The sequence below is a fragment of the Oratosquilla oratoria genome, chromosome 44 (genome assembly GCF_046742065.1).
Source record: "Oratosquilla oratoria isolate Oo_2021 chromosome 44, ASM4674206v1, whole genome shotgun sequence".
In the NCBI taxonomy this organism is placed as follows: domain Eukaryota; kingdom Metazoa; phylum Arthropoda; class Malacostraca; order Stomatopoda; family Squillidae; genus Oratosquilla; species Oratosquilla oratoria.
Genome location: NC_134820.1, coordinates 10496836 through 10522197, shown reverse-complemented (window position 1 = coordinate 10522197; position 25362 = coordinate 10496836). Strand labels below are relative to the sequence as shown.

At 39.8% G+C, this 25362-nt stretch overlaps 1 protein-coding gene and 1 long non-coding RNA gene across 10 annotated transcripts in view; one reads left to right on the top strand and one right to left on the bottom strand.

Annotated features, from left to right (window-relative positions):
* The window catches only part of LOC143022392 (uncharacterized), a 237202-nt gene that overhangs the window by 3631 nt on the left and 208209 nt on the right, over nt 1-25362 (top strand). The window lies entirely within an intron of this gene.
* LOC143022390 (intermembrane lipid transfer protein VPS13A-like) overlaps nt 1-25362 on the bottom strand; it is a 617111-nt gene that overhangs the window by 429348 nt on the left and 162401 nt on the right. For all 8 annotated transcript variants that reach the window (XR_012966042.1, XM_076180547.1, XM_076180549.1 and 5 more), the window contains one exon: nt 9902-10059. Coding sequence is in view for 7 of the 8 variants with exons in the window: in XM_076180547.1 (XP_076036662.1) it covers nt 9902-10059 (158 nt within the window). In the remaining variant the exon portion in view is untranslated. The remainder of the gene's footprint in view (nt 1-9901; nt 10060-25362) is intronic.

Genomic DNA, 25362 nt, shown 5'->3' with positions numbered 1-25362 from the left:
AAGGATTGGCGAGGTACATGAGAGAAAAAGAAGAAAAAGAGACAGCAGTAGAAATCCTTAATGAAATTCAGGGGGGAGATAGTGATTCAGGCACAGACTTAGAAGAGACTTACAGAATTGGTCACTATACTAAGGATAGGAATCGACCTCTAAAGATAAAACTAAGGTCACAAGTGGTAGTAGAAGACATATTTGAAAAAGTAGGTAACTTGGCAAAGAGTGAAAAATACAATAAGATATGGATAAAAAGAGAAATGAGTACTGAGGAATTAGAAAAAGAAAGGGCGCTAAGAGAAGAAGCAAAGGAAAAAAACTTGAAAAGATCAGAGACAGAATGCAAAGAATTCCAGTGGAGAGTAATAGACTTGAGATTAAGACAATGGCGCTTCAAAACGAACAAAACAAGGGAAGAAGAAACCAGGGAGAAGGAAGAAAATTAAAAGTGGCCTATACCAACATTGACGGACTAATTTCGGGACTGAACGAACTCAATGATTATCTGTTAGAAGCAAAACCAGACATAATGGGAATTGTAGAGACTAAACTAAGAGGTGAAATACCATCCACTGTTATCGGACAAGGTTTATACAACTACTGGATAAAAAACAGGGACAAGAAACAGGGAGGGGGAATCATGTTCTTGGCCAAGAAAGACCTAAAGGTGACAAAAATTGCAGAGGGCAAAGGTAATGCTGAATTGATCATGATAAAAGTCGAAGGCAAGAATATGAAAAGTAGAAAGTTTGTGGTGACTTATGTGCCTCCAAAAACAAGCGCTTGGAAAGAAATTGAACATAAAAAAATGCTAGATGACACAAGAAAATCACTCAATGAGATATTAATGGGTAAGGGTAATCTGGTAGTTATGGGGGACTTCAATTGCAAAGAAATTTGTTGGGACAGCATGACAGTGCAAGGAGGAGATGACTCGTGGGGCAATGTACTGCTAGATATGACCATGGAGTACACAATGACCCAATGGGTCCATGAAAACACAAGGTACAGAAATAATGAAGAGCCATCGAAACTAGATCTAATATTTACAACAGAGCCTGAAATAGTGCATAAAGTCCAGTATGAGACACCAATTGGAAAGAGTGACCATGTACTCATCGAAACTATACTAAAGGAAGAAATAGACATAGAGAGGAACGAAAAGCATAGGAAAGGAAGACTGAGGTACAACAAAACAGACTTTACAAAACTAAAGACATTCTTCCGGAATGCAAACTGGGAAATATTTTACAGGGAAGAAACAGCAGTGGAAGAGAAATGGAATATATTGATGGAAAACTACAATGAAGGGGTAAACAGGCATGTACCAAGACAAAAGCGAGAGAGAGAGTACATTAAATGTTGGTTCAACAAAAGATGCAGTGAGGCAAAAGACAGAAGGGACAAAGCTTGGAAAAAGTGGAGAAAAGACAAAAAACAAAGCAAATGGCAAATTTATGTTAACTATAGAAATGAGTATGTTAATGTGAGAAGAGAGGAGAAAAGGAACCATGAGAAGGATATTATAGACAAATGCAAAGAGCAACCCAAACTATTCTATCGGTATGTGAATGGTAAACTTAAAAACAAACAGGAATTGGTGAAACTATGCCAAGGAAACATAGAATACACAGAAGATTTAGAGATGGCCGAAGTCATGAACAATCACTTTAAATCTGTTTTCACCAGAGAGAAAATACCGAATTGTGACATAGACAAAAACAAGAAATCTCCCCTCATGAATGAGTTTACAGCATCACTAAAGGAAATATCAGAACATTTATCAAGGCTGGATGTCAGAAAATCACATGGCCCGGACGGTATTGCAAATTGGATTCTAAAGGAGTGCAAAGAAGAACTAACAGACAAAATACACATCTTAATAAACAGCTCACTCAAAGAAGGAAAGATACCCGAGGACTGGAAAAACGCTAACATTGTACCAATACACAAAGGAGGAAACAAAGAAGAACCCACCAACTATAGGCCAGTATCACTAACAAGCACCATTGCCAAAATTTGTGAGAAAATAATCAAGAATAGATGGGTAAAACATCTGGAAGACAATGACATATTAAACCCAAGACAATTCGGATTCAGACAAGGAAGATCATGCTCCACAAACTTAATATGCTTTTACTCAAGACTAATAGACATAGTGCAAGAAAGAAATGGATGGGCTGATTGTGCATTCCTAGACTTGCAAAAAGCCTTTGACAAAGTACCACACAGAAAACTACTAAAAAAACTGGAACACATAGGAGGAATACAGGGAAACCTACTAAAATGGATAGAGGACTTTCTGACTGGTAGAAAGATGAGAGTAGTGCTCAGAGAAAAATATTCAGACTGGAAAGAGGTGATCAGTGGAGTACCGCAAGGATCTGTGCTGGCACCAATAATGTTTGCTATCTATATGAATGACATGGATGAGGACGTGAACTGCTACATGAGCTTCTTTGCCGATGACGCCAAACTGCTAAGAAAAATAGAAACTGATGAGGACTGTGAAGCACTGCAAGAAGACCTAAATAGGGTATGGAACTGGAGTCAGAAATGGGAAGTGGACTTTAATACGAAGAAGTGTAGCATAATGGAGTTTGGAAAAAGCAAAAACAGAATATCAGGAAAATATACAATTGGAACCAAAGAAGTAAAGAAAGTAGGATCCGAAAAAGATTTGGGAGTAATTATCACGAACGACTTGTCCTATGATATACAGATTAACAAAATTGTCGGGGAGACTTACAACTTGCTAAGATCAATAAAAGTGGCGTTTACATACTTGGACGAAGACATGATGAAAAAAATATTGGTTACATTGATAAGGCCTAGATTAGAGTATGCAGCGACATTGTGGTCCCCCAGTACCAAAAAGAATATAAAGAAAATAGAAAGAATCCAAAGAGCAGCTACAAAAATGGCACCTGCACTTGCAAACCTATCATACGAGGAGAGATTGGCTAAACTGGAGTTACCGACACTGGAGCAAAGAAGAGAGAGAGGTGACCTATTGACCATCTACAGAATCATGAAAGGCACAGAGGTACTCGATAGTGAGAACTTACTTAACTGGGACAAAAGAAACACAAGAGGACATGGAAAGAAAATAAAAAAACATAGCTATAGAAGAGAACTGAAGAAAAACAGTTTTCCTCATAGAGTTTTGGACACTTGGAACAAACTGGACAATGAAATAGTATGCGCAAAAACCATTCATGAGTTTAAAAACAAACTAGACACTGCAAGATACAAAGGCGGGACAACACGAGCATAGCTCCCCTTCCCGCAAAATACAACTAGGTACAACTAGGTAAAATACAGTCTCCTCTTAGCATCCATTCCCAAATGTCTATTCCTCATTACACTCTTTAATCCACCAAGGCATTTACTCGCTTCTCTCAATCTACATTCTACCTCCACCTTCACTCCACCTTTTCCTGCCACATTTGCACCCAAGTATCTAAAACTATCCACTTCCTCCAGTCGCTCTCCCTTAATGCTCACTTCCAGTCTACTGCCACTTTCACCCCTTGTACATCTCATCACCTTACTTTTACCCACATTTATCTTTAGCTTTCTTTTATCACATACTCTCCCAAACTCTGTCACCAACTTCCTCAATCCCTCCTCCGATCATGCCACAAGCACAGTGTCGTCAGCAAACAACAGCTGGCTCGCCTCCCACTTTTCTCCATTTTCTTTAACCATCTCCAATCCCTGACCCACTACCCTTGCATTTACCTCTTGCACTACCCAATCCATGTATAAGTTGAACAGCCAGGGCGACATAATGCATCCTTGACGAAGTCCCACCTTTACCTCAAACCACTCACTCTCTCCATTTCTAATCCTCACACAAGCTCTACTACTCTCATAAAAACTCTTGACATCTCCTAGAAGCTTTCCTCCTATCCCATAAATCTGCATAACCTCCCGCAGTGCCTTCCTGTCTACCCTATCGTAACCCTTTTCCAGATCCATAAAAGCCAAAAAAACATCCTTCCCCTTTCCTATAGCTTTCTCACATATTTGTCTTACCACAAAGATCTGATCTACACAACCTCTACCCCTCCTAAATCCACACTGTTCTTCACTAATTACTCCTTCTGTTCCTCTCCTAATCCTCTCAATCAAGATCCTCCCATAAGCTTTCCCAACTATACTTAACAAGCTAATCCCTCTGAAACTACTACATTCACACTTGTCCCCTTTTCCCTTGTAAAGTGGAACTATACAGGCACTCCTCCAGTCCTCCAGCACTCTACCCTCTCTCCAGCAAACATTAAATAACCTCACCAGCCAGTCCACCATCACTGTACCTCCTTTTTTTAGACATTCTGCATGGCATCCATCCAGACCAGGTGCCTTACCTGCTTTCATCATCTTAACAACTGCCTTCACTTCATCCTTCCTTATTTCTCCTCCATTTTCCTCACTCATCACAGTCATTTTCAGCATTTCCCACTGCAACTATCTTTCCCTCCCTATCCTCCTTCACATTTAGCAACTCCCTGAAATATTCTGCCCATCTTCCCCTTACTGCCTCTTCTTCCATTATCATCTCTCCATCTGCACCTTTTACCTTTTCTTCTCTACTTGAGGCAAAATACAGAAGAGATAAAGCCTGGAAAAGGTGGAAAAAAGAAAAAATACTGGGAAATGGAAAATATACACCAACCTAAGAAATGAAGATGTAAAAATATGTAGAAAAGAAAAGAGAAATTATGAAAAGGACATAATAGATAAATGTAAAGATCAACCTAAATTATTTTATAGATATGTAAACAGCAAGCTAAAAAATAAACAGGAAATACTTAAATTACATCATAGTAACAAAGAATACAGTCAACTCTCAATTAATGTGAGGGTTACGATCCTGGAGACATTGTGTTGATCAAAATCGCATCAGTTAAACATATTTTTCCCAAAGGAAATAATGATAATAGGGGGGTTAGGTTCCTGGACACTGGAAAGTCTTGTCTATTTTGGGATTTTGTTACTCTGAACTTGAACAAACACATTTTCAATACATTTGTAGGTTACAGAAACAACAAAAACACACATTCTTTGTATTTATTTGTAGTACACAGTTATCTATTCTATGTGCGCACTTGTCACCAGCCACTCTCCGCCTCACTCGCCTCTTCCTCCGACACCCGGGCACTCGTAGAATAGAAAACAAGATTTTACAATCTCTAACTAAATTATTAATTTCTCTGTAACAATTTTTCAGGCTTTTATGACTTATAATCACAGTCCATACATTTAGAAATTAGTTTACCATTAATTGTGGGTTGGTGACAACGTTTTCTTTTTTGCTTTGGTGTAGAACAGAAAACGAGAGTTTACAATCTCTAACTAAATTATTTATTTCTCTGTAACAATTTTTCAAGCTTTTATGACTTATAATCATGGTCCATGCATTTGAAAATTAGTTTACCATTAATTGTGGGTTGGTGACACCATTTTCTTTTTTGTTTTGATGTAAAACAGAAAACGAGAGTTTACAATCTCTAAATTATTTATTTCTCTGTAACAATTTTTCAAGCTTTTATGACTTATAATCATGGTCCATACATTTAAAAATTAGTTTACCATTAATTGTGGGTTGGTAACACCGTTTTCTTTTTTGTTTTGATGTAAAACAGAACACGAGAGTTTACAATCTCTAAATTATCTATTTCTCTGTACAATTTTTCAAGCTTTCATGACTTATAATCATGGTCCATATATATAAAAATTAGTTTACCATTAATTGTGGGTTGGTGACACCGTTTCCTTTTTTGTTTTGGTGTAGAACAGAAAACGAGAATTTACAATCTCTAACTAAATTATTCATTTCTCTGTAAAAATTATTCATTTCTCTGTAACTTGTACACAGACACTTCCACTCACAGTATGGGCTAGCTTCAGACTGAGATCAAAACAGAGCATGGGAGCCTGACTGCACGGAGGCCCTCTCTCTCAGTGCTCTTACCGCCAAATTCAAATCGTGTTAAATCGAAATGGTTCTGTTATTTAAAAAAATTTCCTTAAAAATTAACTCATGTTAAATCGAAAACGTGTTAGTTAAACTTGTATTAATTGAGAGTTGACTGTACACAAAAAATATAGAAATGGTAGATATCATGAACATTTCAAATCTGTATTCACCAAAGAAGAAAAAAATCTACAAAACTGTGATCAAAGAATCAAAGTAAGATTTCCTCCATTGAAGAAATTAAACATTACTCAGAATGAAATAAGGAATCAAATATTAAAGCTTGACGTTAACAAGCCACATGGCCCAGATGGAGTTGCAAACTGGATACTGAAGGAATGTATAGACGAACTAACAGGAAAAACACACAAAATAATTGAATGCTCACTCAAAGAAGGAAAACTACCAGGAGACTGGAAAAATACCAATATACTGTAGTGCCGATATATAAAGGGGGAAATAAGGAAGACCCAACAAATTATAGACCAGTATCCCTAATGAGTACAATATTTAAATTTGTGAGAGAATCATCAAAGATAGAGGGACAAAATATCTGGAGGAGAATAACATACTGAGCCTGAGGCAATTTGGATTCAGACAAGGAAGATCCTGTACCACTAATTTAATTTGTTTCTACTCAAGATTGAGAGATATATTGCAAGAAAGGGATGGCTGGGCAGATTGTGCCTTCCTGGACTTACAATAGGCATCTGATAAGGTACCACACAGAAAATTACTATATAAACTGGAAACAATAGGAGGCATACATGCAAAACTATTGAATTGGATGGAGGACTTCCTACATGGAAGAAAAATGAGAGTGGTGCTCAGAGACAAATATTCAAAATGGGAAGAAATGAGTAGTGGCATCCCACAGGGGTCAGTACTAGCTCTGATAATGTTTGCTATAAATGTAAATGACATGGACAAAGGCATTGAAAGTTACATGAACTGCTTTGCGGATGACGCAAAATTATTAAAGAGAATAAACTCCGAAATAGACTGTGACTCATTGCAGAGTGATCTGAATAAAGTCTCAGAGTGGAGCAAGAGATGGGAGGTAGAATTTAACATCAAGAAGTAAAGTATAATTGAATTTGGAGAAAGCAAGAAGAGAATATCAGGACAGTATAAAATTGATGGAAAAGAAGTAAAGAAAGTAAATGCTGAAAGGGATCTAGGAGTAATCATCACCAAAGACATGTCGCCAGATAAACATATAAACAAAAAAAGTCGTAGAAACATACAATTTGATGAGATCAATAAAGGTGGCCTTTAAATACCTGCATAAGGAAATGATCAAGAAAATATTACAAACACTGATAAGGCCAAAACTAGAATATGCAGCACTGATATTGTCACCCAGTACAAAAAAGAATATAACAAAATAAGAAAGATCTGGAAAAGGCTTACGACAGGGTAGACAGGAAGGCACTGTGGGAGGTACTGCAGATATATGGGATAGGACGAAAGCTGGTAAGAGCAGTCAAGAGTTTTTATGAGAGTAGTAGAGCTTGCGTTAGGATCAGAAATGGAGAGAGTGAATGGTTTGAGGTAAAGGTGGGACTTCGTCAGGGATGTGTTATGTCGCCCTGGCTGTTCAATCTTTACATGGATGGGGTGGTGCGAGAGGTGAATGCAAGGGTAGTGGGTCAGGGGTTGGAGATGATTAAAGAAGATATAGAAAAGTGGGAGGTGAGCCAGCTGTTGTTTGCTGATGACACTGTGCTTGTAGCAGGACCAGAGGAGGGATTGAGGAAGTTAGTGACAGTTTGAGAAGGTGTGTGAAAGAAGGAAGCTGAAGATAAATGTGGGCAAAAGTAAGGTGATGAGATGTACAAGGGGAGAGAGTGACAGTAGGCTGGAAGTGAGCATTAAGGGTGAGAAACTGGAAGTGGATAGTTTTAGATACTTGGGTGCGAATGTGACAGGAAAGGGAGGAGTGGGGGTGGAGGTAGAATGTAGATTGAGAGAAGTGAGTAAATGCCTTGGTGGATTAAAAAGTGTAATGAGAAATAGACATCTGGGAATGGATGCTAAGAGGAGGTTATATGAAGGAGTGTGCCAACAGCAATGTATGGGGCAGAAACATGGAACATGAGGGAGGAAGAGAGAAGGAGTTTGAATGTGTTTGAGATGAAATGTCTGAGAAGTATGATAGGGGTTACTAGGCTGGATAGCGTGAGAAATAAGGAGGTGAGGAGGAGAACAGGGGTGGAAAGGGAGCTGGGAGATAGGGTTGATGAAAGAATATTAGGATGGTTTGGACACATGGAAAGAATGAGTGAAGAAAGATTAGTAAAAGAAGTGTGGAAGGCAGTGGTGAAAGGAGTGAATATGAGGGGGCGTCCTAGGATGAGATGGATGGATGGGGTGAAAGTGGCATTACAAAAGAGAGGAATGTCTGTGGAGGAAGGATGGGAGAGGACAGAAGATAGGGGTGAATGGAGAATGGTTGTGTATAGATGAGGCTGTGATGCATGAGGGGGAGTGGGTGGGGGATAGGGGATGAGGAAGTATGTACGAAAATTTTTTGACGCAGCCCGAAGGGATTTCTCCCCTTCTTCTCCTTTTTTGCATGAGGGGACGGAGAGGGGGGGTCGCCGAATTTATGAAGCGGCCTTGCTGTGGATGTGCTGTGTCTTGCGACACTGCTTCTGACCCAGGGCAGTGGATAGGATGCAGGGATGACCCGTCATCCAGGAGGTGCCAAGATAGGAGGGAGGGAGGGAGGAGGGTGGAGGGGAGTGGAACATATGGGAAATAAAATGGGTGGGAGTGATTTCTATGCCTTTTTCTTTTTGGCTACCCCCTGTGTAAGGGGGAAAAAGCCTTGGTATATGTATGTATGTAGAAAGAATATAAAGAGCAACGACAAATATGATCCCAATACTTTCAAACCTGACATATGAACAAAGACTGGCCGAACTGGAATTGCCAACCCTGGAACAAAGAAGAGAATGAGGGGACCTACTAACCATCTACTGAATTATGAAAGGAAAAGAATGCCTTGAGAAAACTTATTAGAGTGGGACAGAGGAAAAACAAGAGGACATGCAATGAAACTCAAAAAGGATAACTACAGAAGAGACCTGAAAAAAAAACAGCTTCCCACACAGTGATATATATATGGAACAAATTGGATGAAGAAATAGTGTGTGCAAACACAATACAAGAATTTAAGAACAAACTTGATCTTGCAAGATACGAAAACAGGTCACCACGAGCTTAGCTACCCTTCCTGTATAGTACAACTAGGTAAATACAAAAATGTATGGATAAAAAAAGAAATGAGTGTCAAACATTATCATGGTCCACTGTGTCAAATGCCTAGGAGTGAACAAATATGTGCTGTAGATTAATGGAAGAACTGGAAACAAGATTGGTTCAGCTAAAGGTAAGAGATAGCCAAAAATGCCAGGGACATCCCTTGGAGAGAGAGAGAGAGAGAGAGAGAGAGAGAGAGAGAGAGAGAGAGAGAGAGAAAAAAAAAAAAAAAGAGGCAGACAGGCTTCGAAAATTGGTAGCTGCACTTTCCATCTTGCAGTACCACCAGAAGTAGGTACCCATCACTAGTCCAAGTACTTTTCTTTATTTTACTATGTCCTTTTCCTTTGTGGAATTTTTTTAGAAACTTTAGTTCATTATGTCAGTCTATGATGGTGCTTCTTCATAATTTTTCATATCTACTCTCTATTTAGATTCCTTCTTGTCTCAACTTATGACTGAAAAGCCTGTAGAATAGTCTAGGCTCACCTTTACACAACTGTGGCATTCTAGGACTGACAAGGGGTATGACATCACAATGGAAGTGGACAAATTGAAAACAGTTTTGCAAGTATAGAATTCAGAGCATGAGCACCAATATTTTGGCATTTTGTAGTGATACTGACCTTATTGAAAAAAGCACGGAGATAAATTTACCTGGGACTTCAATGTGAATGCGATGTCGAGTGATGTCTTTATATAGTGTTACTGGATTTGGAGAAAACTGTTCAAAACAAGGTTCAGTTGAAGATGAGTCCTGTGGCTGACCCTTCATGTGACAGGAACTAAGGCTGAGGTGATCCCAGTCACCAAATCTGAAATATATTCAAGAAAGTTACTTTTTGCTTTACAATAATGAGATCAAGTAGTTCATGAGTATTTTCTCATTGTATGGCATACACCATGTAAGTAATTACTACAAATAACTTTCTTAGTGAAAAAAAAAAAAAAAAAAAAAAAAAACAGTAGAAAGAGCAGAAATACATGCACACCTCATCACATGTACTGCATTAGTTATTTATTATAACTGATTGCAGTGAGCCTTAGCTACAAATTATGAAATTGCAAAATCTACAAACTTAATAACACTCAGCTCTTCCAAATAATCCTAGTTATCAGAAAATACCAAAACAGCTCAAATCAATAATTCATTCAAACCAAAATGCTCTTCTTCAAGTTTTGATAACCAAATTAATGTTTCTTCACACCCACAATAACCACTGCAAAAATACATTATAGTTACCCCTGTCTGAGGTATTTGCTGCATGTTATTGTGTGGTTAAAAGCTGGTAAGTAGCATGCAGGTGATACTTTAGGGTTCATATGGAGCACCCCTACAGACCAGAGCCACACATCATTTTGTCTGTGGTAGAGGAAATCTCTATTCATAGATAAATGATGATATTTAATTATACTGTGACTGTTCCTTCATTATGCTGTCCCCCCACTCTTGTTACTCTCCTGTACCACTTCTCTGAATATTCATTTTCTCATTTCACTGAAACCTGTGGTGGGGGAAAAGAATACTGCCACCAAGTCTTTCCACTTGAGTCGTATAAGGCAACATGAACTGGACAGGGATAGGACTAGGCATCCTTTTTCCTTGTAGCCCCAAAGGGAACATTTCTAAAAAAAAGTAAAGGCACAAAAGGGTCAGGGAGTTTTCCAACCAGTACCCTAAGGTTTGGGTCTTTTAATGTGTGTGGATGTAGTACAGATTTGAGTAAAAGGGAAGAGAGAGGCAGTATGTTTGTGAGAAGAAAGGTGGATGTATTTACCTAGTTGTATTTTAAGGTCCGGGAGCTATGCTCGTTGTGACCCATTTTTGTATCTCTCTACATCCAATTTATTCTTGAACTCATGTATAGTTCTGGTATTCACTGTTTAATTTGTTCCAGACATCGATTACTCTGTGCGGGAAACTGTTCTTTTTCGGGTCTCTCTGTAACTGTCCTTTAGCTTTTTATTGTGTCCCCTTGTTTCTCTCTTATTCCATTTCAATAGGCCATCTCTGTCGAGAACTTCCATCCCTTCCATAATTCTGAAGATGGTCAACAGGTCGCCTCTTTCCCTTCTCTGCTCCAATGTAGCTGTAATTTCTCCAATCTTTGTTCATATGTCAAATTTGATAGTGTGGGTCTTTGTTGCCCCTCTTTGGATTCTTTCTAATTTCTTTGTGTTTTTCTTTGTGCTTGGTGCCCAGATTGATATAGCATATTCTAGTTTTAGTCTTATCAATGTAGTAATTATTTTCTTAACCATCTCTTCATTCATGTAGTCGAAGGCCACTTTCATTGATCTTAATAAGTTGTAAGTCTCTCCAAATAATTTATTTACATGTTTGTCAGGTGTAAAGTCACTTGAGATGATTACTCCTAGGTCCCTCTCTGAGTTTACTTTCTTTACTTCTTTGTTTCCAATTGTATATTTTCCCAAAACTCTGTTTTTGCCTCTTCCAAATTCCATTATGCTACATTTCTTGATGTTGAAGTTCATCTCGTATTTCTGGTTCCATTCCCATACTTTACCCAGGGCATCTTGTAGCAATCTGCAATCTTCTTCTGTTTTCACTCTCTTGAGTAATTTGGCATCGTCGGCAAAATAAATTGATGTGAAAATGTGTTGGCATTGCATGAGACTAATGAAAGGAAGGGGCGAGTTTGAGTTTGGGAGTGTAGTTGGGAGGCTCTCAGGAGATAGGTGAAGAGATAGGTAAGCATATGGTGGAGTGGAAGGAGGTTTCTTCAAGGTTAATGTGGATGAAGGTAAAACTGGGAAGGGAGGTGTTGGTTTTTGTAAGTACATATAGGTCTGGTAGTGAGAAGAATGTAGAGGAAAGGGAGGCTTTTTGGATAGATTTAGATAAGTGCATAGAAGGATTCGGGAGAAATGTCAATGTAGTGGTATTGGGAGACCTTAATGCTAGGGTAGGAAATGAACCAATAGATGGAGTGGTTGGGAAGTGTGGAGTTCCAGGAAAAAATCATGGCAGAGAGTTGATGGTGATGTGTCTAGAGAGTTGATGATAGCAAATACAGTGTTTAGGAAGAAAGTCAAGCATAAGTACCCATGAGAGAGGGTGGTGGATGGAAGGGTGGTAGATAGAACATTAATGGACTCTATAAAGGTAATCAGGAGAATAGTGGGAAGAGTTAAGGATGTACATGTTCTAAGGGGAGAGAGTGGGGGAATATCAGATCATTTTCTGGTGGAAGGTAAGTTGATAGTGGAGGATAGATGAGGAGGAAAAGGACAAAAGGTAGGGAGGTGCTTACAGTGAACTGCTTAAATGAGAAAGAAAAGGAGAAGGAGTACAAGAAGACACTGAGAGAGGAGTGGGAGGGAGTGAAGGATAGAGTAGAACTAGGAGTGGAGGACGAATGGGGATGGTTCAAGGAGGGAGTCACAAAGTGTGCAAAGATGGTGTGTGGAACAAGGAGGACAGGAGGAAATAGAAGGAAGGGTAGTGAGTGGTGGGATGAGGAATGAGGAAGCAAAGGTTGTAGAAAAGAAGTGAGCTTTCACAGATTGGTTACAAAATAGGATGAGAGAATCAAATGAGAGGTACAAAGAAAAGGGAAATAGAGCATACAATAAAGGAAGCAAAGAGGAGAGCAGATGTGAAATGGGGTAAGAGTATGACAGAATTTTTTTGAAAGTAATGAAAAGATGTTTTGGAAAGAAATTAAGAGAGGAAGAGGAGGCAAATCAAGTAGAGAAGAAAAGGTAAAAGGTGTAGATGGAGAGATGATAATGGAAGAGAAGGAAGTAAGAGGAAGATGGGGAGATTATTTTAGGGAGTTGCTAAATGTGAAGGAGGATAGGGAGGGAAAGGTAGTTGCAGTGGGAAGCACTAAGAAAATGACAGTGATGATTGAAGAAAATGGAGGAGAAATAAGGAAAGATGAAGTGAAGGCAGTTGTTAACCTCTTCAGTATGGGCCTTAAATCTCGCGGGCAGCAGCTGATGCCAGCCGTACGACGTGTCGTAATAATACTCGCATCATAAAATATAGTCACCGCTTATATCGACCATTCTCTCTTTCACCCGTGAATTTTGATAACCATAGAAACTGTGATTACAGACAGTTTAGAGAGTATGTCATTACGGAGGGGCAACTACAATAAATATAATCAAGACGCCGATTTGGCAGCCTCGCCTATCCACTTGCTCCTCATGACGCCTACGTATGCGGCACTGTATGGAAGGGGTTAATATGATGAGAGCAGGTAAGGCACCTGGGTTGGATGAATGTCATGCAGAATGTCTAAAAAAAAGGAGGCACAGTGATGGTGGACTGGATAGTAAGGTTATTTAATGTTTGTTTAAGAGAGGGTAGAGTGCCAGAGGACTGGAGAGTGCCTGTATAGTTCCACTTTACAAGGGAAAAGGGGACAAGTGTGACTAATAATTTCAGAATGATCAGTCAGTTAACCCCTTCCATACGGTGCCGCACAAGTAGGCGTCATGGGGAGCAAGTGTATTCGCGAGGCTGCCATATCGGCGTCTTGATTATATTTATTGTAGTCGCCCCTCCATAATGACATTCTTTCTAATTCTTTTGTAATCGCATTTTCTATGGTTATAAAAATTCACAGGTGAAGAGAGAACGATCGATATAAGCGGTGACTATATTTTATGATGCGAGTATTATTACGACACGTCGTACGGCTGGCATTGGCTGCTGCCACCGAGATCTAAGTCCATGACGCCTACGTGTGCGGCACCGTATGGAAGGGGTTAAGTGTAGTTGGGAAGGCTTATAGGAGGGTCTTGATTGAGAGGATTAGGGGAGGAACAGAGGGAGTAATTGGTGGGGAACAATGTGGGTTTGGGACAGGTAGAGGTTGCATGGATCAGATTTTTGTGGTAAGACAGACATGTGAGAAAGCTTTAGGGAAAGGTAAGGATGTTTTTTGGGCTTTATTGGATTTGAAAAAGGCTTATGACAGGGTAGACAGGAAGACACTGAGGGAGGTATTGCAGATATCTGGGATAGGAGGAAAGCTTTTATGAGCAGTCAGGAGTTTTTAAGACAGTAGTAGCACTGTTAGATTCAGAAATGGAGAGAGTGGTTTGGTAAAGCTGGGATGTGTTATGTTGCCTTGGCTGTTCAATTTATACATGGATAGGGTGTGAGAGGTAAACACAAGGATAATGGGTCAGGGATTGGAGATGGTTAAAAGAAATCAAGAAAAGTGGGAGATAAGCCAGTTGTTGTTTGTTGACAACACTGCATTTGTAGCAGGATCAGAGGAGGGATTGAGAAAGTTAGTGTCAGAGTTTGGGAAGGTGTGCAAAAGAAGGAAGGTGAAGATAAATGTGGGTAAAAGTAAGGTGATGAGGTGTACAAGGGGAGAAAGTGGCAGCAGACTGGAAGTGGGTATTAAGGGAGAGAGACTGGAGGAAGTGGATAGTCTTAGATACTTGGGTGCAAATGAGTTGGGATAGGGAGGCGTGTAGGTGGAGGTAGAATGGAGATTGAGAGAAGCAAGTAAATGCCTTTGGGGGAATAAAAAGTGTAATGAGTAATAGACATTTGGGAATGGATACTAAGAGGTGATTGTATTTTACCTAGTTGTATTTACCAAGTTGTATTTTATGGGAAAGGGATCTTGGAGTGTCTAGTTTGCTCTTAAATTCTTGTATGGTTTTTGCACACATTATTGTTTCCTCCAGTTTGTTCCAAGTATTTACCTAGTTGTATTTTGTGGGAAGGGGAGCTACGCTCATGGTGTCCCACCTTTGTATCTTGCAGTGTCTAGTTTGCTCTTAAACTCATGAATGGTTTTTGCACACACTATTTCATTGTCCAGTTTGTTCCAATTGTCCACCACTATATGTGGAAAACTGTTTTTCTTCAGATCTCTTCTGTAGATATCTTTTTTCTTTTCTTTCCATGTCCTCTTGTGCTTTTCTTGTCCCAGTTTAACAAGTCCTCTCTATCATTTCTGTGCCTTTCATGATTCTGTAGATGGTCAGTAGGTTACCTCTCTCTCTTCTTTGCTCCAGAGTTGGTAACTCTAGTTTAGCCAATCTCTCCTCATATGACAAGTTTGCAAGTGCAGATGCCATTTTTGTGGCTGCTCTCTGGATTCTTTCTATTTTCTTTATATTCTTTTTGGTACTGGGTGACAATAATGTCGCTGCACATTCTAGTCTAGGCCTTACCAGTGTGACCAATATCTTTTTAATAATTTCTTCATCCATATATGTAAATGACACTTTTATTGATCTTAGCAAGTTGCAGGATTTTCCGACAATTTTGTTTATCTGTTTGTCACATGTTTGAGACAATTACACCCAAATCTTTTTTGGATCTCTCCTTCTTTACCTCCTTGGTTCCAATTTCATATTGTCCTGATATTCTGTTTTTGCTTTTCCCAAACTCTGTTATGCTACACTTCTTAATATTGAAGTCCACTTCCCATTTCTGAATCAAGTTCCATACCTTATTCAGGTCTTCCTGCAGTGCTTCACGACCCTTTTCAGTTTTTACTTTCCTTAACAGTTTGGCGTCATCTGCAAAGAAGTTCTTGAAACATTTCACATCATCATCCATGTCATTCACATAAATAGCAAACATTATTGGAGCCCATACAGATCCTTGCGGTACTCCACTGATCACCTCTTTCCAATCTGAATAAGTCCATCACTCTGTGTGGAAAACTGTTTTTCTTCAGATCTCTTCTATAACTATCCTTTTTGAGTTTCTTTCCATGTCCTCTTGTGTTTCTCTTGTCCCAATTTAGTAAGTCTTCTCTATCAAGTATTTCTGTGCCTTTCATGATTCTATAGATGGTCAGTAGGTCGCCTCTCTCTCTTCTTTGTTCCAAAGTCAGTAACTTCAATTTAGCCAGTCTCTCTTCATATGACAAGTTTGAAAGTGCTGGGGGCATTTTTGTGGTTGCTCTCTGGATTATTTCAATTTTCTTTATTTTCTTTTTTATACTGGGTAACCATAATGTTTCAGCATACTCCAGTCTAGGCCTTATTAATGAGACTAATATATTTTTAATAATTTCTTCCTCTGAATAGGTAAATGCCTATTTAATTGATCTTAGTAAGTTATACGATTCTCTGACAATTTTGTTTGTTTATCAGAGGACAAGTCATTTCTTTACCTCCTTAGTTCCAATTGTATATTGTCCTGATATTCTTTTTTTACTTTTACCGAACTCCATTATGCTACATTTCTTAATGTTGAAGTCCACTTCCTGCTTCTGACTCCATTTCCAAACCTTGTTCAGGTCTCTCTGTGGTGATTTGCAGTCCATTTTGTTTTTCGCTTTTCTCAACACTTTAGCATCATCTGCAAAGAAGCTCATGTAATATTCCACATCATCATCCATATCATTCACATAAATAGCAAATATTATTGGGGCCAATAAAGATCCCTGTGGGACTCCAGTAATCAACTCCTTCCAACCTAAACACTTTTCTCTGAGTACTACTCTCATTTTTTTACCATGCAGGAAGTCCTCCATCCAGTTTAGTAGGTTGCCTTGTATCCCTTCTATGTTTTCCAATTTTGTAAAATTATTTTTTGTGTGGTACTTTGTCAAAGGCTTTTTGTAAGTCTAGGAAAGCACAATCAGCCCATCCATCCCTTTCCTATATTATATCTACTAGTCTTGAGTAAAAACAGATTAAATTTGTACCACATGATCTTCCCTGTCGGGTTTATTATATTGTTTTCTTCCAGGAGTTTTACCCATCTACATACATACATACATACATATACCAAGGCTTTTTCCCCCTTACAAGGGAGGTAGACAAAAAGGGAAAGGCATAAAATCATTTCCACCCATTCCATCCCAGAATACACTCCACACCCCTCCACCCTCCCTCTTATCTGAGCACTTCCTGGATGACAGGTCATCCCTGCACCTTGTCCACTGCCCTGGGTCAGAAGCAGTGTCGCAAGACACAGCACATCCACACCAAGGCTGCTTCATTAAATCGGCGACCCCCCCTCTCCGTCCCCCCATTGCATAAAAGGAGAGGATGGGGAGAAATCCCATTGGGCTGCGTCAAATTTTGCTCACACATACTGTACTACCTCACCCCCCATTCCCCCGCCCATTCCACCTCATGCAATCACAACTTCATCCATATACAACCATTCTCCATTCACCCCTGTCTTCTGTCCTCTCCCGTCCTTCCTCAACAGACATTCCCCTCTTCCCCTTCACCCCATCCATCCACCTCATCCTAGGACGTCCCCTCATGTTCACTCCCTCCACATCTGCCTTCCATACCTCTTTTACTAGTCTTTCTTCACTCATTCTTTCCATGTGTCCAAACCATCCTAATACTCTTTCATCAACCCTATCTCCCAGCTCCCTTTCCACCCCTGTTCTCCTCCTCACCTCCTCATTTCTCACTCTATCTAGCCTAGTAACCCCTATCATACTTCTCAGACAAATCATCTCAAACACATTCAAACTCCTTCTCTCTTCTTCTCTTATGTTCCATGTTTCTGCCCCATACAGTGCTGTTGGAACAATCACTCCTTCATACAGTCTCCTCTTAGCATCCATTCCCAAATGTCTATTCCTCATTACACTCTTTAATCCACCAAGGGATTTACTCTCTTCTCTCAATCTACATTCTACCTCCACCTTCACTCCACCTTTTCCTGCCACATTTGCACCCAAGTATATAAAACTATCCACTTCCTCCAGTCGCTCTCCCTTAATGCTCACTTCCAGTCTCCTGCCACTTTCATCCCTTGTACATCTCATCACCTTACTTTTACCCACATTTATCTTTAGCTTTCTTCTATCACATACTCTCCCAAACTCTGCCACCAACTTCCTCAATCCCTCCTACGATCCTGCCACAAGCGCAGTGTCGTCCGCAAACAACAGCTGGCTCACCTCCCACTTTTCTCTATTTTCTTTAACCATCTCCAATCCCTTGCCCACTACCCTTGCATTTACCTCTCGCACCACCCCATCCATGTATAAGTTGAACAGCCAGGGCGACATAACGCATCCTTGACGAAGTCCCACCTTTACCTCGAACCACTCACTCTCTCCATTTCCAATCCTGACACAAGCTCTACTACTCTCATAAAAACTCTTGACAGCTCCCAGAAGCTTTCCTCCTATCCCGTATATCTGCATAACCTCCCACAGTGCCTTTCTATCTACCCTATCATAAGCCTTTTCCAGATCCATTAAAGCCAAAAAAACATCCTTCCCCTTTCCTATAGCTTTCTCACATATCTGTCTTACCACAAAGATCTGATCTACACAACCTCTACCTGTCCTAAATCCACACTGTTCCTCACCAATTACTCCTTCTGTTCCTCTCCTAATCCTCTCAATCAAGATCCTCCCATAAGCCTTCCCAACTACACTTAACAAGCTAATCCCTCTGAAACTACTACATTCACACTTCTCCCCTTTTCCCTTGTAAAGAGGAACTATACAGGCACTCCTCCAGTCCTCCGGCACTCTACCCTCTCTCCAGCAAACATTAAATAACCTCACCAGCCAGTCCACCATCACTGTACCTCCCTTTTTCAGACATTCTGCATGGCATCCATCCAGACCAGGTGCCTTACCTGCTTTCATCATCTTAACAACTGCCTTCACCTCATCCTTCCTTATTTCTCCTCCATTCTCTTCACTCATCACTCTCATTTTCTTCGCATTTCCCACTGCAGCAATCTTTCCCTCCCTATCCTCCTTCACATTTAGCAACTCCCACCTTCCTCTCACTGCCTTCTCTTCCATTATCATATCTCCATCTACACCTTATACCTTTTCTTCTCTTACTTGATTCGCCTCCTCTTTCTCTTTTAATTTCTTTCCAAAACATCTTTTTATTACTTTCAAAATTTTCTGCCATACTCTTACCCCATTTTAAATCAGCTCTCCTCTTTGCTTCCTTTATCTTATGCTTAACTTCCCTTCTCTATACTTCATACCTCTCATACGATTCCCTCGTCCTAATTTGTAGCCAATCTATGAAAGCTCGCTTCTTCTCTTTGACACATTTCTTTGCTTTCTCATCCCAGCACTCACTACCCTTCCTTCTATTTCCTCCCGCCCTCCTTGTTCCACACACCATCTTTGCACACCTTATGATTCCCTCCTTGAACCATCCCCATTCCTCCTCCACTCCTAGTTCTACTCTATCCTTTACTCCCTCCCACTCCTCTTTCAGCTTCTTCTTATACTCATTCTCCTTTTTTTCCCCATTTAAGCAGTTCACTCTAAGTACCTCCCTACCTTCTGCCCTTTTATCTTTCTCCACCTATTCTCCACTCTCAATTTACCTTCCACCAGAAAATGATCTGATATTCCCCCACTCTCTCCCCTTAGAACATGTACATCCTTAACCACTTCAGTACGGGACTTAAATCTCGCGGGCAGCAGCCAATGCCAGCCGTATGACGTAACGTAATAATATTCGCATCATAAAATATAGTCACCGCTTATATCGATCGTTCTCTCTTTCACCCGCGAATTTTGAAAACCACAGAGAATGGGATTCAGGGCGCATTTGGGAGAATGTAAAAACACAGGGGCGACTACAATAAATATAATCAAGACACCGATATGGCAGCGTCGCGAATCCACTTGCTCCTCATGACGCCTACGTGTGCGGCACCGTATGGAAGGGGTTAACTTCCTACTATACTCCTGGTCACCACTATATAGTCCATTAATGCTCTCTCTGCCACCCTTCCATCCACCACCCTCTCCCATGTGTATTTATGCTTGACTTTCTTCTGAAACGCTGTATTTGCTATCATCAACTCTTTTTCAAGACACATCTCCACCATCAATTCTCCAATACGATTTTTACTTGGAACTCCATATTTCCCAATCACTCCGTCTATTGGTTCATTTCCTACCCTAGCATTAAGGTCTCCCAATACAACTACATTGACATTTCTCCCTAATCCTTCCATGCACTCATTTATATCTACCCAAAATGCCTCCCTTTCATCTACGCTCTTCTCACTACCGGGTCCATATGCACTTACAAAAACCCACATCTCCCTTCCCAGCTTCACCTTCATCCACATCAACCTTGATGAAACCTCCTTCCACTCCACTACCTGCTTACTTATCTCTTCACTTACTAGTACAGCCACCCCTTCTCTCCCTCGTCCCCTCTTCACTCCTGAGTACCTCCCAGCTACACTCCCAAACTCACAGTTGCCCTTTCCTTTCATTTTAGTTTCACTCAAAGCCAGCACATCCATCTTTCTTCTCACAAACATACTGCCTATCTCTTCCCTTTTACTTTCATCTGTACCACATCCATGCACATTAAAAGACACAAATCTTAGGGTACTGGTTGGAAAACTCCCAGACCCTCTTATGCCTTTACTTCTTTTTTTAAGGAATGTCCCATTTTGGGGCTACAGGTAGTAGGACTCCTAATCCCATCCCTCGTCCCGTTTTTTGTCGTCTTTTACGACTCAAGTGGAAAGACTTGGTGGTAGCATTCTCTTCCCCCACCACAGGGTCGGCGAAAAAAGGAAATGAATAATCAGAGAAATAGTACAGGACAGTAACAAGGAGTTGGGGGACAGTATAACAAAGGGATAGTCATAGTATAAAAGTGTCATAATTTCTCTATGAACAGAGTTTTCCTCTATCACAGACAATATGATGTGTGACTCTGGTCCATAGGGGTGCCCTATATAGACCGTAAATTATCAACTGCATGCTACTTTGCCACAATAACATGCAGCCAATATCCCACAACTATAAAATAATAATTCTTTGAAAAAGGTAAACATTTCTATCTTTGGAAAAACAAATTGAATGAACATTTTCATAACCACTTTTTAATAATAATATGTAATAATTCCTAATATATGATACTATACCTTCCTAATATTTTCCTTAAATCTCTCCTTTATCACCTGTTGGAGTCATTTTCTTGAGCACAATATTGTTTCCAAGGAGAGATGTATTTTTACCTAATTGTATTTTATGAGAAGAGAGCTATGCTCATAGTGACCCATCTTTGTATCTTTCAGCATCAAATTTGTTCTTAAATTCTTGTACAGCTTTTGCACTCATGGTTTCTTCATCCAATCTATTCCAGATATCCACCACTCCATGTGGGAAAGTATTCTTTTTCAGATCTCTTTTATAACTATCCTTTTTAAGTTTCTTTTTATGTCCTCTTGTTTTTCTTTTATCCCACTTTAGTAAATCATCTCTATCAAGGACTTCCATCCCTTTCATAATTCTGTAGATGGTCAGTAGATCTCTTCTTTCTTTTCTTTGTTCCAGGGTTGGTAGTTCCAGTTTGGACAATCTTTGTTCATATGTCATTTTGGAGAGTGTTTGTGCCATCTTTTTGTTGCTCTTTGAATTCTTTCTACATACATACATATACCAAGGCTTCTTCCCCCTTACAAGGGAAGTAGCCAAAAAGGAAAAGGCATAAAACCATTCCCACCCATTCCATCCCTAAATACATTCCACTACCCTCCACCCTCCCTCTTATCTTAGCACCTCCTGGATGACGGGTCATCCCTACACTTTGTCCACTGCCCTGGGTCAGAGGCAGTGTCGCAAGACACAACACATCCACAGCAAGGCCGCTTCATTAAATCGGCGACCCCCCCTCTCTGTCCCCCTATGCAGAAAAGGAGAAGGCGGGGAGAAATCCCTTCGGGCTGCATCAAATTTTGCTCACACATACTACCTCACCCCCCATTCCCCCACCCATTCCACCTCATGCATCACAACATCATCCATACAACCATTCTCCATTCATCCCTGTCTTCTGTCCTCTCCTGTCCTTCCTCAACAGACATTCCCCGCTTCCCCAAAGCCCCCTTCATCCCATCCATCCATCTCATCCTAGGATGTCCCCTCATGTTCACTCCCTCCACATCTGCCTTCCACACCTCTTTTACTAGTCTTTCTTCACACATTCTTTCCATGTGTCCAAACCATCCTAATACTCTTTCATCAACCCTATCTCCCAGCTCCCTTTCCACCCCTGTTCTCCTCCTCACCTCCTCATTTCTCACTCTATCTAGCCTAGTAACCCCCATCATACTTCTCAGATACCTCATCTCAAACACATTCAAACTCCTTCTCTCTTCCTCTCTTATGTTCCATGTTTCTGCCCCATACAGTGCTGTTGGAACAATCACTCCTTCATACAGCCTCCTCTTAGCTTCCATTCCCAAATGTCTACTCCTCATTACACTTTTAAATCCACCAAGGCATTTACTCGCTTCTCTCAATCTACATTCTACCTCCACCTTCACTCCACCTTTTCCTGCCACATTTGCACCCAAGTATCTAAAACTATCCACTTCCTCCAGTCACACTCCCTTAATGCTCACTTCCAGTCTGCTGCCACTTTCACCCCTTGTACATCTCATCACCTTTTACCCACATTTATCTTCAGCTTTCTTCTTTCACACACTCTCCCAAACTCTGTCACCAGCTTCCTCAATCCCTCCTCCGATCCTGCCACAAACGCAGTGTCGTCCACAAACAACAGCTGGCTCACCTCCCACTTTTCTCTATTTTCTTTAACCATCTCCAACCCCTGACCCACCACCCTTGCATTTACCTCTCACACCACCCCATCCATGTATAAGTTGAACAGCCAGGGCGACATAACGCATCCCTGGCGAAGTCCCACCTTTACCTCGAACCACTCACTTTCTCCATTTCTAATCCTGACACATGCTCTACTACTCTCGTAAAAACTCGACAGCTCCTAGAAGCTTTCCTCCTCTCCCGTATATCCGCAAAACCTCCCACAGTGCCTTCCTGACTACCCTGTCATAAGCCTTTTCCAGATCCATAAAAGCCCATAAAACATCCCTCCCCTTTCCTATAGCTTTCTCACATATCTGTCTTACCACAAAGATCTGATCTACACAACCTCTACTTGTCCTAAATCCACACTGTTCCTCACCAATTCTCCCTCTGTTCTTCTCCTAATCCTCTCAATCAAGATCCTCCCATAAGCCTTCCCAACTACACTTAACAAGCTAGTCCCTCTGAAACTACTACACTCACACTTCTCCCCTTTTCCTTTGTAAAGTGGAACTATACAGGCACTCCTCTAGTCCTCCGGCACTCTACCCTCTCTCCAGCAAATATTAAATAACCTCACCAATTTCTTTATATTCTTTTTAGTACTACATGTCCATAGTGTCACAGCATACTCCAATCTTGGTCTTATCAATGTATCTAATATTTTCTTTACCATTTCTTCATCCAAGTAGTCAAAAGGGTACTTTCATTTATCTTAGTAAATTGAAGGTTCTTCCGACTATTTTGTTGATGTGTTTGTCTGGTGCCATGTCATTGCTGATAATTACTCTTAGGTCCCTTTCTGAGTTTACTTTTTTAACTTCCTTTGTATCAATTTTATATTGTTCCGATATTCTATTCTTACTTTTTCCAAATTCCATTATACTACATTTTTTGATGTTGAAGTTCACTTCAGACTTTTGACTCCATTCCCAGACTTTATCCAGGTCTTTTTGTAGTGATTTACAATCTTCCTCTGTACTTACTCTCTTTAGTAGTTTTGCATCACCTGCAAAGAAGTTCATATAACATTCCACACCTTCATCCATGTCATTTATATATATGGCAAACATAATTGGAGCCAATACAGAACCTTGTGGGACTCTACTTATCACTTCTTCCCAGGTCGAGTTCTTGTCTCTAAGTACCACCCTCATTTTTCCCCCAGTCAAGAAATTTTCCATCCATGACTATAACTTTCCTTGTACTCCACCTATTATTTCAAGTTTTCTTACTTTACTAAATGCTATTTGTAGATCTAAGAAGGCACAATCTGTCCATCTGTCCCTTTCTTGAATTATTTCTATTAGCCTCAAGTAAAAGCAAATCAAGTTTGTGGCAAATGATCTTCTGTGTCTAAATCCAATTTGTTTTGGATATAGTATATTATTCTCTTCCAAATGTTTAATACATTTACTTTTGATAACTTTTTCATATATTTTTGCTATTGTGCTTGTAAGGGAGACCAATTTATAGTTAGTTGGATTTTCCTTGTCCTCCCCTTTGTATGTTGGTACAATATTTGCATTTTTCCAATCTTGTGGTACTTTTCCTTCTTTGAGTGAGAAATCAATTATCTGGTGTATTTTGTTAGTTCATCTATACATTCTTTTAATATACAATTTGCAATTCCATCAGGACTGTGTGATTTTCTGACGTCAAGGTCCATTACTTCCTTCTGTGCCACAGTTATTTCTTTCATTGGGGGGGATCTTTCTGTATTTTCTCCCAATCTTGTGAACTTTTAATTGTGAATACAGATTTAAAATGTTTGTTCATAATTTCAGCCATTTCTATATCATCTATATATTCATTATTCCTTTGACACAGTTTCACTATTTCATGTTTATCTTTTAGTTTGTCATTCACATACCTGTAGGATAGTTTAGGTTGTTCCTTACATTTTTCTATTATGTCCTTTTCATAGTTTCTCTTTTCTTCCTTGCATATTTTTACATATTCATTTCTAAATTTGCGTATATTTGCCACTTGCTCTTTTTTTTTTTTTTTTTTTTCCATCTTTTCCAGGCTTTGTCTCTTCTATCTTTAGCCTTATTACATTTTTTTGTTGTACCAGCACTTTATGTACACCCATTCTTGCTTCTTCTTTGGTACATTTGTCTATTCCCTCATAATTTTAATATGTTCCATTTCTCTTCCATCTTTGTTTTGAAAGAATTTTCCAAGTTTCTCTAAACTTGTTTCATTGTACATTAGTCTTCCTTTTCTATGTTTCTCATTTCTTCTCAAATCAGTCTGTTCTTTTAGTTTGAACTCTATTAGTATGTGGTCACTCTTCCCAATTGATGTCTTGTATTTCATTTTATCCATGATTTCAGGCTCTGATGTAGATACTAAATCTAGTCTTGGTTTTTCACTGTTTCTATATCTGGTATTTTTTCTACCCATTGAGTCAATGTGTATTCAATGGTCATATCCAGTAGAATATTTCCCCAAAGGTCTTCTCCACCTTTCACTGTCATTTCTTCCCAACATATTTCTTTTGAATTAAAGTCACCCATCATTACTATGCTTCCACCTTCTTTCAGTAATTCAATTAATGCATTCTTT